The sequence below is a fragment of the Hydra viridissima genome, unplaced genomic scaffold (genome assembly GCF_058129835.1).
Source record: "Hydra viridissima isolate aposymbiotic clone 2 unplaced genomic scaffold, HvirCarnegie_v1 scaffold_11, whole genome shotgun sequence".
Taxonomy (NCBI): Eukaryota; Metazoa; Cnidaria; class Hydrozoa; order Anthoathecata; family Hydridae; genus Hydra; species Hydra viridissima.
In genome coordinates this window covers 14,897,766-14,918,114 of record NW_028324310.1, presented here as the reverse complement: position 1 = coordinate 14,918,114, position 20,349 = coordinate 14,897,766, and the positions used below count along the sequence as shown (strand labels likewise).

The 20,349-nt window shown below is 27.3% G+C and overlaps 1 protein-coding gene across 2 annotated transcripts; it reads left to right on the top strand.

Annotated features, from left to right (window-relative positions):
• The first annotated feature begins 7,411 nt into the window (after positions 1 to 7,411).
• Positions 7,412 to 19,729, top strand: LOC145191300 (uncharacterized). Of its 2 annotated transcripts, none has more exons than XM_090067556.1 (19): positions 7,412 to 7,963; positions 14,805 to 14,935; positions 15,020 to 15,088; positions 15,228 to 15,315; positions 15,390 to 15,472; positions 15,617 to 15,711; positions 15,916 to 16,231; positions 16,332 to 16,428; positions 16,578 to 16,633; positions 16,727 to 16,990; positions 17,070 to 17,294; positions 17,421 to 17,591; positions 17,702 to 17,773; positions 17,910 to 17,961; positions 18,111 to 18,148; positions 18,244 to 18,362; positions 18,465 to 18,535; positions 18,688 to 18,770; positions 18,885 to 19,729. In XM_090067556.1, the coding sequence occupies exons 1-19, from the start codon at positions 7,933 to 7,935 to the stop codon at positions 18,969 to 18,971; spliced, it is 2,148 nt and encodes a 715-aa protein (XP_089923682.1). In that variant the 5' UTR covers positions 7,412 to 7,932; the 3' UTR covers positions 18,972 to 19,729. The 2 variants fall into 2 exon arrangements, with proteins under 2 accessions (XP_089923682.1, XP_089923681.1); XM_090067555.1 differs by lacking the exon at positions 7,412 to 7,963 and adding an exon at positions 13,666 to 13,851.
• The last annotated feature ends 620 nt before the right edge of the window (positions 19,730 to 20,349 follow it).

Below are 20,349 nucleotides of genomic sequence, written 5' to 3'. Positions count from 1 at the left end.
AGCCAGATAAAGAAAAAAATATCTGTACACACATCCTATAACATAAAATTAAAGCTGCGAGTGGACTGCTCCTGTAAACTGTCTTGAAAGATAAAAGTTCTTCACCTTTTGTCAAAATAACGAATTCATTTAGTTTTTTATCATTGAGAAAATTTTCCTTCCTGTTCTTCTGTGAAGAATCAAAACAACGGTCTTTATTTTTTCAAACTGAGTAATAATCTCTGGCCTATATATGTCGGCTTAGTAAAACTAAGGCTAAGCTGTCACGCTAATAAATAAAGAGAAAAATTAACCTTTAAGATGAAATGATGTATGTATGCATAGGCGCCGAGTCACGGGGGCAACAGGGGCAGTCCCCCCCTCCCCCCCAGGAAATTTATACTAATAATGTATTATCACGGATTATCATAAGGCGAGAGTATCTATTCGCCCACGAGATAATGCGTGATAATATATTATTAGTATAAGTTTCCTGGGGGGGCACTGCCCCTGTTGCCCCCGTGAACTTGGCGCCTATGTATGTATGTATGTATGTATGTATGTATGTATGTATGTATGTATGTATGTATGTATGTATGTATGTATGTATGTATGTATGTATGTATGTATGTATGTATGTATGTATGTATGTATGTATGTATGTATGTATGTATGTATGTATGTATGTATGTATGTATGTATGTATGTATGTATGTATGTATGTATGTATGTATGTATGTATGTATGTATGTATGTATGTATGTATGTATGTATGTATGTATGTATGTATGTATGTATGTATGTATGTATGTATGTATGTATGCATGTATGTATCATGTCCTTTTCACCAATAAAAGCCTAGTCCTCCTTTATCATGTATAGAATATGTGCACTAGAACATCTAATTCCAATACTGTGCCAGCAATTTTTTGTCCTAAGAAAAGCCTCCACATCATGATGGTTTCAGGAGTGAGTTGATATGGAAAAACTCCACTTCACACTATTCTAGCTGGAGAAATGATTACTGGGAAATATTATTGTAATGAGATTTGGCCTTTTTACAAAGCGCTTCCAAAAGATCGCCTTGGTTTTCGTTGGCAGCATTTCAAGTGTCTCCAACAAGATTTTGAAAGACCTCACACTGAACAGTTGACGATTAGAAGGCCACTGGAACATGAAATTAATTGTAAGGGTTTTGGAGGAGTGAGGCAGTGTAACACATGACGATATCACAACCTTTGTCGAAAGTTATTTGAATACTCAATGTGTCCCCCGCAGAGAGAAATCTGCAAATGGGGGACACACTGAGTTTTGAAATAACTGTTGTTTCGTTATGTTGATATGCAGGCCTTGTCATTATACTAATTAACAGTGTTGCTTTATATGAATAGTAATTGAGTATTAAAAAAAATCCAGCTCAGAAATTTTTTGACCATCCACTAGATAAAGATTTATCATAAATAGACTTAAAAATGATGTGGTTTTTAGGAAGATCAATTTAAGAAAACCAAGTCCCAATCTGTAACTAAACCAGGTCCAAACTTTAACTGAAATAGATTTGAGTTTTTCATGCCAAAATGAAAGAGAAATCTTTGAAAAACTATTAATAATAAATATAAATTAATAGGACGAAGCGGGGAAGTTACAGTTTTTGTAAAAATTTCAAGTGCTAAAAAAAAAAAAAAAAAAAGTTTCACCTGTCACCTCTAAAAAAAAATGCTTAGATTATGTACTTTGAACTTTTATAACTTTCATAATATTTGTTAAAATATTTCGTTTATCATTTTATTAGTTTGTTGTTTGATTACTGCTTAATCAAACAATAAAAAGAGTTTTAATGAAAGAAAACCTAAGAATCTTTTGTGCTTAAATATAAAGGTATTGCCTCTTCATTTATACGGCAATTTCTTCTCTAACATGTGAACTAAAAATCTGGACAAAGTTTGTGTAAATATAAAAATATAAAGGAAAAATTTCATGAAATTGCAATCACTTCTATTTTGTTACAAATTTAATTCTTTAAATGTATTATTAAAAATTAATTTATTTAGGAATAATTAAAAATGAAAAAAAAAAAGCTTATAGCGAAGACTCCCTTAGAAAACGAATGAACGCATTTTTGGATTTGCATCCGGATGAAAACAAAAAATTTATTGTAAATCATTTTCGAATGGAGAACATACCAAAATCTACTATTTATAATATACTTAAAAGAAAGGGGAACAATATAGGACCAGAAAGAAAAGTCGGAAGTGGTCGCAAAGCAAAAAAGATGCCTGCAAATGAAAAAAATCCCCTTAAAAAATCAATTGATCAAAAGGATGGTATTTCACAGCGTGCTCTTGCAAAACGATTTCATGTATCACAACCGTACATATGCGAAATTATTCACCAAAAAAACTAGCATTCGTTATCGTAAAAAAACTAAAACACCAAAAAGAACACCGGCTTAAAAAGCAGCTGTTCGTTCAAAGTGTCGCAGGTTGGTTTCGATTTTTCGGAAAAAAAAAAATGTTATTATTGACGATGAATCGTATTTTTATTTGAGCAACACTAATATTTCTGGAAATGCTGGATTTTACTCTTCTAACATAAATGCAGCATTAAATGATTTAAGGTTAAAAAGAGAAGACAAATTTGAGCCAAAATTACTTGTTTGGATTGCATTCTCTACAAAGGGAATCTCTCAGCAGTACATTGCTCCGTCAGGCCAAGCAGTCAATGAAGATGTGTATATTTCAAAATGTCTTGTTAGATTGGAGAAATTCATTGAAAAACATCATAAAAATGACAATATTTTTTTTTGGCCTGATCTTGCTTCTTCGCATTATTCACGTAAAGAACAAAGTTATCTTAAAGCAAAAATATATTGAATTTTTACCAAAAGAGCTTAACCCTGCTAATGTGCCAGAATAACGTCCAATTGAAGATTTTTGGTCTGAACTTAAGAGATTAGTGTACAACAAAAACTGGCAAGCTGAAAACCTCAATGATATATTAAGAATAACTAGATGTCTAACTGCCGTAAATCGGTATAAGAAAAAGTGAAGCAAAAATCGGCCATTATGGAGGGGCAAAATCTTTACGCTATTTATCAAAACAAAACAAATACGAAGCTTTTGATTTGTTAAATTTGCCCCCCATAATGGCCGATTTTTGCTTCAAAAAATACGCGGAAGTTAGACATCTAGTTATTTTTAATATATCATTGGAAAACCTAGGCAAACTTAAAAAGCGGATAGAGTTTTCAATTAAAAGAATTGACATAGAACGAGTACATCGGCTTGCTGCCGCCACATTTACAAGAGTAGACACTGTTCGTTGTCATTGCATGAAAAACTTATAAATCTATTTATTTTTATTATTTAGATGTTAAGTAATAATTTATATATATATATATATATATATATATATATATATATATATATATATATATATATAATATACTAATATATATAATAATAATAATCAAATAATAACAATAATGAAAGTAATCACTTAAACTCAAAAATAATTATAATAAAGTTGATTAAATAAATATATATAAAGATACTGATAAATAAAAATTATTACGCTACCTTAAAGTAGCGACTATTATTATCTTAAAGTAGCAACTATCTTCCAAAATTTAACAAAATCAAAAGCTAAGATCAATAATAAGTAATCAATCGAAACACGAGCATGGCACGCGCACTTCTTTTGAGTTTCCGCTAGATATTAGCTCGTTCTGCAAATTCAATTCATTAAATTTCAACACGAGAAATAAGAAAAATTATTCACTACATTTTCTATATACTTTTCATTTCTATATTTCTATATTTTTATATTTGTATTGAAATTAATGAAACATCAAAGAAGTGGCGGAAATAATCTACGTTGTTGATTCCAATAAAGACCTGATAATATTCTTTTCTGGTCCTGATAATGTTTCTTTAAAGAATAGTCCTCTGAATTTTTGCCAACTTTTAACTGAACTGCTGTTTTGCCATTAAGTCTCTTGTTTCCCTCTTTTTATGAAAGCAGCTACTTGTTATCCCTGGCTTAATCAATGAATACGGATTTTAGCTGATCGAATGATTCAGTTTCGACTGAAATTCTGTTCAATCAAAGTATAATCGGCCGTATTTAGCTCACTTTGTCGACGAAATTAAGTTTTTGAAGAAAACCTTTCAATCACCGGCTCTCGGTTGAAATGAAATAATTGATCTAACTTTTCTTATTTTTTTATTTTTATTTTTTTCAAAGTTTAGGTTTTCGGTATCATAAATCAATTTCGGTAAAATAAAAACAAAAAAAAATAAAGACAGGAAAAATGATAACAGAAATTTCGATTCTGCTTTTGATTGGAAAACTGGTCCGATATCGGTTTTGGCTAAAAACTAATTTAAGCCGTTCACTAGCTTAAGCTTTCAATTTTCTACCAAGCAGATAAAATACTAAAGCATTTATCAATCTTGTTCCAAAGGTTTTTTTCCTTAAAAAATCTTCAACAAATACCTAATTCAAGATTTGCATATCAAGTGTGGTCAAAAACCTCCATGTTAAGTAAGCAATCCTCTCCAAATAGTTTTTAAGTAAACTTTTCAAAAATATTCAAAAATATCAAAAGACCTTAATAAACTTTTAAACTCTTACATTAGCTAAAATTCTGACGGGGAGAAAGTTAAATTATCTCCATAGTAATAATTTCATTAATAGTTACCTCAATAATTATATTCCTCGCGAACTTTTAATATTGAATAAACCATTTAGTAAAGAGATTGCATGAGAAAATTATGATTAAGAGATTTCAATGAGAAGATTCCATGTGAAGAACTCAGTGGAAATGGAAATATTTAAAACTAAAATTGCGCAGTAATAAAAAGAAATATTGATTAACAAAAAAAATGTTCTAATTTTAAAAAGTAATGCCTAACTAATGCCAAAAGATATCTTGAATAAATATTAAATCTCTCTCTTGGCCTGGGTTGCCAAGAGAGATTTTTAAAAAGTAATGCTTAACTAATGCCAAAAGATATCTTGAATAAATATTAAATCTCTCTTGGCCTGGGTTTTTCAAACTATTAAGATTTCCCAACTGCTGGTTTCCCAACCAGCAGTTGGGAAATCTTAATAGTTTGCAAAACATTTTGTAAAAATCTTTTTCCAAGTTTCGCAAACCTATGTTAAATTAGTTATGTTAGGTTCATCAAAAGAAAAAAAAAATTTTACTTTTTATAGTGAAATAAAATTTACTTTTATAAAAAATTTACTTTTTATAGTGAAATAAAATCAAATTTTTTTTAAAAAAGAAAATAGAAAAATAAAGCGTTTGATAAAAAACCAACGTGACAAAAGAATATAAGTTAAGATGGCTGCCCCTTTAATTTTCACCCTTCTACGTGTTATATACCTTCCTAAATAAATAAAGTTTTCTTTCATAAACGAAAAAAATATTTTGAATAAAGTAAATATTTCCCTACGATTTAAAGATTAAAATATTTTTCGACCTCTTAAAGCATTATATGACAAATCACAAGATTTTCTGAATGAAATAAAGCATCGCACGGCTATTTACAATATCGGCAAAATCTCTCTATACAAATGGACCTGGGTATGAACGATGACGTTGAGCTTAGAGATAAATTTATTTGATGAAAGTTCCAAGACCTTTTGTAAAAAATGAAGTAGAGTTAACTTTGAATTTTAAAGGCATCTATTTAAATATTTAATTTTCAGTTATAGCTATATAGTGTAAATTTATATTTTCACGCAGTATTTACTTAACTTATTGATATTTTATTTCAAAAACGCAAATATTTAACATCTACACACCAATTAGCAACATGAAGTTTTCCAGCAAATATTTCGTGGCTTCTTGGCTTTTATTTAACTCATAAAGTAGCATTATGAGTTATTTCCGTGTACAAACATACGAAAGAATATCAGCAAATATTTTTCAAATGTTTTACATTCTCACGTGTGGTATTTCAAACATTCGAAAATTAAGAATTAAATTTACGCTCGTGTTCTCATTTTCAAAACACTTTATAAAATAAATTAAAGCGGAAAAGATAAATCGTTACTTCAACGAAATTCAAGAAAAGTGTGACAACGTAACAGCCAAATGAATAGCAACGTTGTAAATGACAGCAATATTAATAGCAAAAATATTAATAACAGCTGAATAAACATTTTAACAGGAATAAGGATAGCATTACCAGCTACAAACTGCCTCAAAAAAAAAAAAAAAAAAAAAAAAAATTGTTGTTTTAGATAAGCACCATCAATATTACGTTGATTCAAATACAGCATTGATGATGCTTAATAAGGGGGTCTGAACTGGTAAAGGGGCTGTGACCTCCCTAAAACTTGTGACAAAATTAAATTGCCGTTCTTTATTTTTGATCAACAATTAATTTTTAATCAAATTAGTTTAATATGACTTAAATAAGAAATGAAAAAACTGATCAAGTTTCAAAAATTATGAAAACGATTTTGCATCTAACAATCTAATTGAGAAATCACTTGCTTTTTAATGTCAGAACAAATGGAGATTCAAGATGAAGCTACTGAAGTGTCTTTTTTTTATTTTTTTTTATCGCAAACACGACAGTATTATTTATTGCAGGAGGTTGTTTTTTTTATTATAATACAACCGAACTGCATTACTTTTCAAGGTAAGAGCTTTTTTTTTAGCTAAGAAAAATATTTACTTGAAAATCTGAATATAGTTTTGTCTGAGCTTAGGCAATTCAGACAAAACTATATTCAGAAAACGTTTAATCATAATTTTGTTGTAAGTAATTTTTTTTACTTTATACAAAAAAAAAAAAAAAAAAAAAAAAAAGTAATTATTCTTTCACTACCTCCACATTTATGTTTAAAATGACTTCGTTAGTGAAAATGACTAAAAGTGACGTCTTTTGGCAAAAAAATGTTTTCGGAGATTTCTAATCCGTCCGTATCTTTTATCCTCGCTTTTTTTATGCGTAATTTTAATGTTCATCTGTGTTTTGTGGTTGTTGACGTATGGATTGAAATATTTTACTTATTTCACGTTTCTATTTCATTTTTAATGTAATTTTAAGATTTTTGTTTTAAAAAATGATAGATGTAAGAGATACAGGTATACTTATACGCTACTAATATACACTTATACGGTACAACTAAGTTTTGGTATGATTGAAAGATGATTTAGATAGTAAGTGGAGTGTAACAATAAAAAATCAAAATATTGTAAAATAATCTTTTATTCAATCCATATTAATATTAACAATATGGATTAATAAAAAAAGAGAAAATAGCCGGTATTTTTTTATAAGTTAAAAAAAAATATTAAAATTACAAAATTGTGCCATAAACCATCCAAAATGTAAATTTGAATTGATTTACTTTTCAAGGTACATGCATATTTCTCATGTTCTCATGTTAAACTAAAAATTTTTGTTATAGAAGTATAATATTCAGAATACTAATACTCCTACTACTACCACTTACACTACCACTTACACTACTACTGCTACTACTACTACTGCTACTACTACTGCTACTACTACTGCTACTACTACTACTGCTACTACTACTACTGCTACTACTACCACTACTACTACCACTACTGTTGTTGTTGTTGCTGCTGCTGCTGCTGCTGCTGCTGCTGCTGCTGCTGCTGCTACTACTACTACTACTACTACTACTATAATTGTTATTATTATCATTGTTATTGTTGGTACTATTGTTAATTTTATTGTTACTATCTCTATTTTGTTAAAAATTCTTAACATTTCATTAACTTTAGCTGGCGACATTTTTACTACAACATCAAATATATTACTATTGTATACTACAGTTTTGTGGAATAAGGCAGCATTTGCTTCAAGTGAAGTAACATAAAATAAGATGAAGTAGTGGTCACTAATATTGCTATGGGATTAATGAGTTTTAATTAGCGACTATTTTTACAGAAGAAAAAAAATGAGCAAAATTGAGATAGAACTTATCAACAGTAAGTCTAAAAATTCCTAATTTTTTCAACTTTTTTGTTATTAGAAAATTTATTACTAAAATCTAAATAGTATGAATTTAAAAAAGCTTTGTTAATTTACTACTAGTTTAATTTAATACTAGTTTTAATTTAATACTAGTTTTGTAAATGTTTATCACTTAAGTGTAAGAGCTTAGGATTACATTAGATTACATAACTATTTGGAGAGCATTTACATGAGCTAAAAATTTAAAAATGCTAGTTTTATAAATGTTTATCATTTAAGTATAAGAACTTAGAATTACATTACATAACTATTTAGAGAGCATTTGCATGAACTTAAATTTTTGAAATTTAAAACAAGAAGTATATTATGTGTTGATATAAAAAAGTAAAGATTTAATGAATAAGTCTTTCTCATAGCATTTTTCATTATTTTAAATAAGTGCAAAATATGTTTACTAATTTGATATTTAAGTTTTCTAACACAGTAGTAACTTTTTAATTACAACAAAACCTGGTTAGGGTGTTTACTATACATAATTTTGTGTGTGTAAATTCACACTCACACATATGCGCTCACATACACACACATATGCAGTGTATATATATTATTGCAAAAGTCTGATTTAAGTTTCAGCATATGACCATATTAAAATACAGCATGTATATATTTTTTTAATGTTTTTTTTAAATATATTTAGTATAATTTTTTTTATATATGAATTTAAGTATGATTTCTTTAAAATATAATTATCTTAAGAGTTACTTTTGTATTATTGTGTATATTTGTTAGGTTATACCTTTTTTCAATTTATGTATGATTGAGTTTTGATTTAAAGCAGATGTAGTAATAGAGGAGCTAGAACTGTTTGGTTAACATGTAAAAATATCTTCCTTGCTATTTTCCTAAAAATGTAAGTAAAAGAATGAAATATTAAATAAAATGCTCTCACTCAAATATTATTGAAATGTATAGTTTCAGGATAGCTATTTACATATTCTTCTATTATTAAAATATATTATGATTAGATTTATGAATCTCTTTTAAGTTTTTTTTTTTAAAAAAAAGGCTAGTATAAAAATTGTTTTATTAGCACCCTGTAGCTGATTAACTCTTTGAAGGAACATGTGTTGGTGCCTGATTGTAGGGGGTCTTTAATCACACATTTCCTTTTGAAATAGACCTACACTTAAATAAAATCTATATATCCCAATGTAACAGACGTGTTTTGTTTTTGTTCTAACTTTCTTCATTTAAAATGCTAATGTAGGATTTTAATGAACAAAAGAGTAGTTTATTATTATGAAGGGAAGCTATATGATGCTAAGATGTATTTTAACATTTTGAACAGATTTTAATTAGATATAAAACCTTTTGTTTTCTTATAAATAAATTTATAATATCGGTTTCTTTTTTTCTTTCAAATTTTTGTGTGAAATTCTCAGCTGAGTAGGATTAGATTTAGACTTCATATTTTGATTGCTGTAGATTTTTTTTTATTGCATCCAGTTTTGTTTTAAATTGGAATCAGAAAAGAAGTATTTTTTTATCAATGTTTTTTTTCTATGTGAACTTGTTTTGATCATGTTTCTTTTGATGCTTGATATTTTTATTTGATATTTCTTGGTATATAAAAATATCCATAATCTTAAACTTCTGTCTCCATTATAGCAAATTAAAACATCTTTGATTTTTTTTGTTTATGGATTTAGTTAAGCAATTAATACTTATTTATTTTATATTATATTACCATATGTATATTACATAAATTTATATTATTAAGTATTTCGAAAAGGTGGTAAAATTTCTCTAAGAAAAATCCTTATCTATTACTTTATTTCTTCAAACTGTTTTTTATAAACTAAAATCAAACTCCAGATTACAACAAAGTGTCAAAGCAGATTACTTTTATTTAATTGACTAAAATTAACATTTTTACATTCTGACAGAAGTGTTATATTTATAATTAGTATTAGTATGTTTAATAGCATATAGTTATAAAAAAAAGAACTTTTTTACAATTTTACCTAATTATTTGATAAAACTTATAATTTAATATTACTTTTCTTTAACAAATAATTATTTTTGAATAATTTCTATAACAATTAAACATATTGTTATTTTTTGCATCATAATCCAAAGAAGTCTTCAAGTGATCTTTTGTTTATTTGGCTTTTATTTTTTCCTGTGAACCTTTCGAAACTCTGTTTTTATAATTTCACTTTATTATTTATGTGTTCCTTTTGCATAATAGATCAACAAGGGTCCATCAGAAAATAATTTTACAGTTTTGCTTTGCCATGTTTATTCTTATTGTCCCATCTGGCAACGAATTAACACCCGGTCTGTATTTACATCAAGGCTTACTTTGTGTTTCCAACTCTGTTTTCTTTGTTGTTATTCTTACAAATATGATGCCCTGGATCTTTTATTGCCAGTTGTTATATAAAATGTGTTTGTAATCTTGCCTGAACTTTTTGTTTTTTCAATAATATTTTCTTTTCTCTATTCCTAATATCTCCTGGTTTATTGTCATTTTTTTTTTGTTTAATATGGTACTTTAATTTGTTTTTATAAATATGTTGCTATAACTTTGTTACTATAATTATGGATCAATTATTAGTTTACCATGCAGCTATTGCAGTTTAGTTTTTTGAAATTTAATTTTTACAGTTTTTGCAATGCAATACATTCATTTATACAGTACATTGCAATGCATTTTGATTGAAAAATGAAAACAGAGTGGAGAGCTCTTGTTTTTTGATAGACAAAATTTTATTATTTTTGTAAATAGGTTTGCACTTTTGGGTAGACTACTTTTAGCTGTTTAAAGTAAATTGAAAATTCTGATTAACTTTTTTTTTTTTTTCTTCTTATTATTTTAATCAATGGTTTATGTGCTCTTTTTTTTTCTTATCATGTAAAAATAAAAATATCTGAAATGTAATAAATATGAAAAATTAAATACATAAAATTCTTTGTGATTTAGTTAAAAACAAAATTTAGTTACGCATTTACTGATACTGCTTAATTTGTTGAATTTGTTTTTTTGGAAAAAATTGTCTTACGCTGTTGCTGCTTATAAGAACATCATGGCCTGCCTGAGCATATTCAATTAAATTAGAAATTATGACAAAATTAGATTATAATTCCTCAATAAGCTGTAAAGTTTCAATGAAGCTTTAATTTTATCTTTAAGGTTTTATAGAAGTGTGTCAAAGTTATTTAGTTACTTTTTAATAGTTTGCTTATACTTTCATAACATATATTTGCTTTGATGTCATTTTCTTTTTTGTTCTCTTCTGATTAATTTTTGTGAGGTTACATTTAATTAGTTTTGATAACAATTATGTTATACTTTTCCTTCCATTTCAAACTCTTACTATCAAGTTTTTAGAAATCAATTTATGCAAATTATATAAATTATTGTCTTATTAAGAAATGAATAAAGTGTTTATTTATGCATTTGGCACAATTTATTAGATTTATAATTTATTAATTTTATAATTCATACTATTTAAAGTACAATAAAACTATTTAGTAATTTTTTACTTGACAAAAGAAAACTAGACAAGCTGTCATCATCTGTTTGTCAATTGTTGCTGAAAAAGGTTTAGTTATGAGCTCAAAGCCTCGGATTAGGAAATTGACGTAAAGCCTTTAGATGAGTTTTACTATATAAAATGAATGAGTTTACATAAATAGTACTTCCTTGTTTTTTCATGGTTTAAAAATTGAGTGCATGTTGCATGCTATGTTTTAGTTTTTATCGGATTTTAATTCTGCTTAAGGTATTATTCCTAATTTTCATGGCAGTTAAAAGTTTTTCATGAAATTTGTTTTAAATGTAAATCTATTTTACTTATGTTTAACAAGGCCAGGAAAGAAAACGGAATTTCTTTTTTTTTTTTTTTTTTTTTTTTTTTTTTGAGTTTTTAAACTTAAATTTCCTGTTTTAAGTTTAAGTTCAAGCTTAAAGGCTGATAAATCTTCCTTAATTTTTGGAATTTTTTTTTTTTTAATGTATATTTTTTCAAAACAGATAAACATCCTAAAAGTATCCACAATCTAAAACTTTTGTCTCCATTTTATAGGAAATTAAAATATGTTTGAACTTTTGTTTAAAGATACATGCAAATATACGTACAGAGTTCTGTTTCCTTGTCTACAGTAGATTTATAATTGCTCAGAGTTTCAATGTTTTATAAATAAACTTTGATTATTGTAGTTTGTATTAATTTTTTTTTAAATTTAACAATGATAGATTATTGTTAAAATGCTATTAACCATTGCTATAATCATGTCAGTCCTCAAGGAAAAATGTTTTAATTTTAAAAAATAATTATGTTTGCAAAGAACTTTTTTTTATTAAAGTGCTGATATTGTTGTGTCTGTTGGTTTGATGCCATTTTGATTTAAAATATTTATTCCTAGAATCCACAATTACAAGAGATTAGCTGTATCATTCATAGTTGAGAAAGCAATCATTTTTTTATTGGGGGATTTTTTAAAACTCAACTTAGATATTGTGCTTGTACTGAAGAAACTGCTTACTAATGACTGGACTCCATCATCAACAGTGTTTTTGCCAAATCTGTCAATTTTTTTTTGTAATTACATTCATCCTAATTTCTTAATCAATTTAGTTTCATTGTTATGCTGCCATAATTACAGATGAATATTTTAATGACTTCCTTTTCAGTTAACTGGAACAGAGTATTGTAATGTTGAAGGCACCATAAGCCTCAATAGGCATAATTATGGTCATTGTTCTTTTTATTAAATGCTGTGTTAACAGTTCAAAGGAAGTGTTTAGAACATGTTTCTGTAGTTTGGTTTAAAACTTTTATTATGTTTAAAAACCAAATTATTACTTTTATTACTTATTTCAGTTTGTTTCTTTCATACATTTTCATGAGTTTCTTGTTTGAATTATTTTTAGTCTCACTGTTTTTTGTTTAAACAGCTTGTAGGTGATTTCGTCTACGTAAATCTGCATGAATAGAGGCAGTGTTGTGATCTGTAAACAATGCAAAACCGCTAAAAAAATGTGTTGTTTTGTTATATAGTGGGACATGTTTGTTATCTTCAATGTCTTTTTGAAATGAAATGTTTTTAAAAAATAAGTTTGTTGTTTTTTTTTGTTTTTTTTTTCTTATGACCAAAAATAAAAATGTGAAGTGGCAAGTAATATTTTTTTTAAATTAGCACCTAAATTTTTTTTAGTGACACTAATTGTTTAAATTCTATTGTGTGAACAAATGAGCTAAATTAATACAAAAATATTTTATTATTTACAAGTCACAGGAGAAAAAAGGTTATTAGTTAACTAATGTTTTATTGGTTGGTTTTTATTATCACTAAAATTGTTTTTTTTTTTTTTGGACAATCAAATGCTAAAATTTGATTATTATTATTATTATTTTTGTTATTATTATTATTATTGTTATTACTGTTTTTGTTATTATTATTATTATTATTATTGTTATTACTATTTTTGTTATTATTATTATTATTGTTATTATTATTATTATTATTATTATTATTATTATTATTATTATTATTATTATTATTATTATTATTATTATTATTATTGTTATTATTATTATTGTTATTATTATTATTATTATTATTATTATTATTATTATTATTATTATTATTATTATTATTATTATTATTATTATTATTATTATTATTATTATCATCTAAAGATTATTTCACCATTTATCATTTTTTAAATTTAGAATAAAAACAAAACTTAATAACAGTTAGAATTTTTTTAAATTATTGATGCCTGCACTAATAACTGATTTGAATATGGCGTGTTTATCAGCACAGCATTTGTTTAGCCCGCCAAATGAAAAAAAGAAGCAGCATAAAAATACTATTCAACTTATAGAAAATCGTGAGTACTAGTTATTTTATTGTTAGCAAAATGTTCACTTTTAATAGAAAATAGATTCTTAGTAAATTCAAATGACCATTTGAATTTACTATGAGTCTCTAGATAAATATGAGGTATTTGCCATAACTAAGAAATCTTGATTTTTTAAGTTAGCCTCTAAAATTGGTGGAAAATGAAAAACTCAATTTGCATTCTTGTCAATGTAAGTTTAAGAAGTTGTCAACACAACAGTTAAACATCAGTTGCTAAAGATGTTTAGCGACAGGGTCTAATAATTATATTGATTTAATTTCGATTGTCTTAAAAAAAAACAACATTAGAATTTTTAATTGTTTAAGGAAGTAACAAATTAACTCGATTACATGCTGTCTCCTATATACTTTATATGCTATATACAGAGTTGCAAGTTTGTTACTTTTGTTGCTTTCCTTTAAAGATATGTTAATTTTAAGGTCAACACAACAACAGAATATTAAATCATATTATTTACGGATCACAAATACTGTAAAGTTTCTTAATCTAATGAAAAGATTGACAAAATAATGAATGCTCTCTTCATCCTAAAAAAATTTCTCCTTTAATTTGAAGCTCTTTTGTCAACTATGTCAAACAAATTATGGATTATAGTACACGAGACTTTATTTTTGGACAAGTGCAATATTTTAATTTTTGTGTTTTAAGTGTGATTTCTTTTAATCATTCTTTGAATCTGTTTTTTTTTTTCTTTTTTTTCTTTAAATGTTGATATAGGAGAATTTTTTAATTATTTTTATTTTTTAATTAATTAATTTATATTAGTTTTTGAATGATTTTTTTGGTGATTTGTTATGAAAACTTCTTTCATACAATTAGTGTTTTTTTTATTATTGCTCTTGTTGATGCGACAATAATAATACGACATTTTAAGTAGTCTAAATGCTCAAAAGTAAATATTTTAATGATTTTTTTTGTAGTGAGACAGCAATTGCAAATTTTGAAGGTTGATATTTGTAAACAATGCAAAAAAAACTTTGAACTTGAAAAAGAAGTTCGATTTTTTGACCAAAGAATTGCACTTCTAATTAACCATAAGATTACAGTGGATGTAAGTAACAATTAGTAATTCATATACTCTTTTTGACTTTATGTTTTATAAAGTAATAATAATTATAAATTTGTTTTCATGAAGGAATTCCCTGATAATATATCATATGGAGAACATAGATTAGGAGCTTTGAAAGATGACCTAAAAAATAGGGTATGCAATAATGAATTTGTTTTCTTGAAGAACTAATTTACTCTTTTTTATGTAATTCTACTATTAAAAACGACGTCTAAATATTTTTTGGTTTTTTCCGGTCTTTCTTCTATATTTTAATTTTATTGCTTTTCCTTAGATTTTTGGAAATTTGTTTTTTCTTCTGCAAACTGATCCAAGATATCTTGCAAAACTAACACGATCAGTTTCCCCTACAGAAATAGATGGTAAGTAGTGGTTGTGGTTTTTAAAAACTAAAGAATGAAGTGACTTTTTTCAAAAGTATTCTTTTGTTCTCTAGAATTGCTGCAGATTGTCTTGTTTAGCTTGTACGGGAACCAGTATGAAGCTCGAGAAGAACATTTGTTGCTCAAAATGTTCGAGGTTTGCTGTTTTATCTGTTATTTTTCTTAGTTTTTTATTTGTAGATTATTATTAACAGCTTATTATTGCTTTTTCTATATAATATGTATAGTATATTATTATAGTTAATATTGCATTTGTGTCAATATTAAATCTCAATTTTAGTTAGCCATTAAAATGGAGTTTGATGAGACTGATGAATTTGGAAGTTTAATGAGAGCAAATACAGCAATATCTCGTATGATGACAACATACACAAGGTTTTTATGACAGCAAGAAATTTCTTTATATTACTTTTCTTACATTACTTTTTTTAAAAAATACATAAAATGAGTTGTAAAATTTTTTTCCCCTTAATTTTTTTTGTTGTCAAAATGTTTTGTTTACTGTTTCCTTACTATCACGTTTGAAGTTAAGAATTTGTGTTTAACTGCTTCATAAGTTTAAACCTTTGTCATCTTTAGACGTGGACCTGGCCAGGAGTACTTAAAAGAAACATTGCAAGACATTGTTATTGATGTCAACTCAAACATTGACTTAAATTTAGAGGTAAATCCTGTGAAGGTCTACACAGCAATTTACCAAATTATTGATAATGAGCAAAATAATATTACAATGGAGAGAGCCTTGCGTGATCCAAAAGTGGCAAAAGTTATCAAATATCGTTTAAAAGGACTGGAAGATATAACAGCGCAATTTTTTGATGCAATTGTTGCATCATTAGATTATGTACCTTATGGTATTCGTTGGTTATGTAAAGCCATTTATCAGCTTTGCAGAGTGAGTTTTTTTTGAGTATTTCTATAAATAAATTTTTAAATACATTTTATATAAACTCTTATTTACAATATTAAACAGATACTGTTAACCATTTTTTTAGGAACGATTTCCGCATATACCTGTAGAACAGATTGCAGGCTTGATTGGTGGTTTTTTCCTACTACGTTTCATTAATCCTGCTATAGTTTCACCTCACAGTAAATCATTCTGTTTTCATTTTACAGTATTTCATTTTACGGTATCATTTTAAAGTCCTCTTGCAATATCCCCCTTAAGTCAAATAGTAAGATTGTTCAAGATTGTTTGTATTCAAAGACATTAATTTTATTATCTTGCAAATCTTTAGACTATATGTTGCTGAATTCTCAACCTCGACCTGCAATGAGGCGCAACTTCATACTGGTATGCAGTTATAGTTGTAAGAAAATTTATAAAACTAATTTAGCCTTTTTTAATCAATGGACAAACATAATCCAAAGAGAATCTGTTTTTTAGATTGCAAAGCTTTTGCAGGCCATCAGCAACAAAGGAGCTTCACAGGTGTTAAAGGAAGTTTACATGAAGCCTTTGCAGTATTTTGTTACCTCTCGTCAAGAAAAGCTACAGAGGTTCTTGCACAATTTATGTGATGTGGATGATTTCCACTCATACCTGGAAATCGAACAGTATCTATCACTCCCTAAAGATATGTCGATTAACATAACACTTAAAGAAATGCACAGGTTGCATGAATTGTTGTGCAAATACCAAGACTTTTTGGTGAGTGACGCACAACTCCTTTAAACTTGTATTTGAAAATGTATTTTCACTTGTTTACATTTTAGTTTTCTATTTATAGATCACGGATGACAATGATAATTTAACAGTACTTCTTCAAGAGTTAGGCGAACCTGTGTCGTCTGATTTTCTTGATAATGTTGCAGTTGATATAACACTTTTGAGCAGATGGGATATTTCATTGAATTTTAAGGATGACATGATTGATCTAGAAGGTGCTACTGATAGTGGAATAAAAGCTCTGCGTAAACAATGTAGAACACTCCTTATAAAGTTGTTTACCACGGTAAACATGTTGTTTAACTAACAAACTCCCTTTTCCAAGAATTTTAGAACGATTTTTAGGTACAAGATATAGTTTTGATTTCAGCTTATTGTGCAGAGATATTAAGCAACTATGGTTTGCTTTTAGGCTCCATATCTTATGCAAGAGCTCACAATGCGTGATGTCATTTCACGTGGACTAGCAACAGACAATGAAGAAGTTATGAGACTTGCAAGTTTTGCTATGACATGCTTGGGTGCTCTTCAAGATAATGACAAACTTTACAGAGAGGAAGAGCTGTTAAGTAGCTGTAAAGATGTGAGATTTGTAACATTTTCTGTTAATAATGTAATAAAAAAACCAAGCTATTTATTTAACATCCAAATACTTTCAAGTTTAAAAAAAAAAAGAAATTTATTTTATTTCAGTGTGTGGCAAAGCAAGAGCTTCATTCCGATAGAATGCTGAGAGAACTCAAGGGGCTGAAGAATGTTAAAGAGGTATTTCTAGTTTTTGACATAACATTTTCCCTAAATCTTCTGCAACATTTTTGAGCATTTAGACTACATATATGTCATATGGTTCCATGCACACAGCATGTTTTATAGTCTGTATATGTATCCTTTTTGATTTTAGTCTTTAGAATGGCACGGAGAATTTTTAAGTCAGCAACTTGATGCGTATAAAGGTAAATTTTTAAAACAAAAAAATACAAATAAACTTTGAATACAAATTAAACTAAATAACTCATTTGGTAAAAAGCCTAAATACTCTGTTAATTCCTAAATGGTTTGCAAATTCCTAAATGACTATTTGAATTTACACCCAATTCTTTAGAATATCTAAATGCTGTCAGAAATAAAGCTGCACATAGGGTAAGGTTTATTATGAACATTTGAATTTTTTACATTTCAGTTTTTTTTTTTTTTTGGATCAAATTTGTGTCACTTTCAATTTTTTTTTCTTCTAGGAAGGGCAAACAACCCCTGGAAAAGGAAGCAAATTAAATGTGGGTCCGTTAGAGTTTTCATTCACTCAGCTCGAAAAAGAAGGAGTTATACTTGAAAGCCGATCGATCTCTGACAAAAGGTTTTTTAGATTTTTTTTTTGCTATTAATTACATGTATTGTTAATTTTGTCTTTTTTTTTTCTTTTCGATCGTTTTATTGTTGCATTTCCTTTTTTATAAAGAAAGCAGAATATTCACTTCACTGTACTTTGCACGGAGCCTGGTATCTATAAAATAACGCTAAAATATAAAAGTAAGCAATTTTTTTTTCATTAAACAACATAGGGGATTTTATTGCATAAAAAGCACTAAATTTGTCAAATTTTCGCATTTTTCTTCGGTCTTATTTTGTTTTGAAATATTCTTTATCCATCAAATATCCTGATTTTTTCTAAATATTTTAAGCACCTATCGCTGGTCAACCGGCGTTAATGGACATGGATCTACATTTAGAAGAATTACTCGAATATCAACATTTCAGAGATCCGGTAAACCTCTACTTTTCAACCAAGCTCATTGTTATTATAACTGTAGTTAATATAATTATAGTTACTATAGTTGTAGCTACTCTATAGCTCATGCATCTTGTTTTTCAATTGCAGGTGTTAAATTTGAACGAATTTGTTGTCCTTGATGTCCGCCACACTCTCTCTTTCCTCCACAAACATTTTAGGCCTAAAAAATTATGACTAACCGCCGGTACATTGAACACTCAATTCAAATCACTGCGTCGCTCATTTAGAAGGTAGTCATGGATGTTTATTTCGGAAAAAAGGCGTAATTCAAATATACAGTTGTTGCTGTGTGTTCTTGAAAAGATAAACGAACGTTTATCTAAAAAAAGTCTGCTTGTTATCCATGACGTTGTTGTTTAGCAAACAAACCATGTGCTGTTAGAAATCAACGACGCGATTTGATCCTTTTAAAGTATGTCTTTTAAAAAGGTTTTTTTTATAAGAACCGGCGAAAAGTAAAATATTCAGAGCAAACGTTTTCAGAACGTTAAACACGCTTTTTGTAAATAAAAAAACAATATGTAAATTATTATTCCGAGTTAGTTGTTTGGTTTGCTGTATTTTTACAAACATTATTTATTTTGATTCCTGTAAATAAACCTGCTTTTATTGTTGTTCGTTAAAATGATATTTTTCTACGAAATTAAGTTCTATATTCGAATATTTATGTATGAGTATATATGTTCGAATATTTTCCTAGACTGTTTTGTGTTTTGATGGAAAAAATGTGTATATATTTTTTACTGGGAATGATGTTCAACTGTATTTAGTTTAAATTTTTTTTTTTTGATACTCATTATGGCTTTATAATTGTTATATCAAGAGCTTATGTTATTTGCAGTGTATATTTTTTTAAGCATATTTTTCAATTATCTTCTGAACTTTACTATAAAAGCCTCGGTGTAAAATATAATGAAAATAAGTCAAAGGAATTTTAGTTTTCTTAAGTTCTTTCAGATGGAATTCGCTCTAAAAATATAACTTAAACAAATACTCAGTCAAGACATGCTTGTAAATTTTATAAAAAAAGTTGAGGTCAATCCTTTGTGAAAATTTTTTAACAAAAAATAAAGTGCGAGATTTTTTAATAAAAAATAAAGTGCAAAATTTCTTAAAATCCTCTCGATGAGTCTTAAAACCCTTACGCCCTTATCCATTTCTCAATGATTTTCTATAATTACTGTTATTATTTACATATACTTTTTTTTTATACTAATTATTATTGCTACAAATTCTTTTAGTATTCCTTTTATATATCCTCTTTAATTTTAATTTAATTTAGTTGTTGAAAGCCTCTTCAAGAGACTTTGATTTTGAAATGTAAAATTTCTTAAAAGTAAATGAAATTCACAGAGAAGATGATCTTGCAGCAATGAACCACGTACTAACAGTAAGGTGTAAACTTGATTTCCAAACAAGCATTCACGTAGTGAGCATACAAGCGAATCGTTACTATCAAGTAACTTTTTTTAACCACAAAGGAAAAAATGTTACCTTTCAGTAGAAACTTAAAAACTCATTACGATCGTTTCATTTTCGTAAATGTAACTCG

Excerpts from the sequence above, each read along its gene's own strand:
- LOC145191300 (XM_090067555.1), top strand. The coding sequence starts at position 13,737 with ATGCCTGCACTAATAACTGATTTGAATATGGCGTGTTTATCAGCACAG. Across the intron at positions 15,473-15,616 it reads TGTTGCTCAAAATGTTCGAG|TTAGCCATTAAAATGGAGTT; the intron begins GTTTGCTGTTTT and ends TCTCAATTTTAG. Across the intron at positions 17,295-17,420 it reads TTATAAAGTTGTTTACCACG|GCTCCATATCTTATGCAAGA; the intron begins GTAAACATGTTG and ends GTTTGCTTTTAG.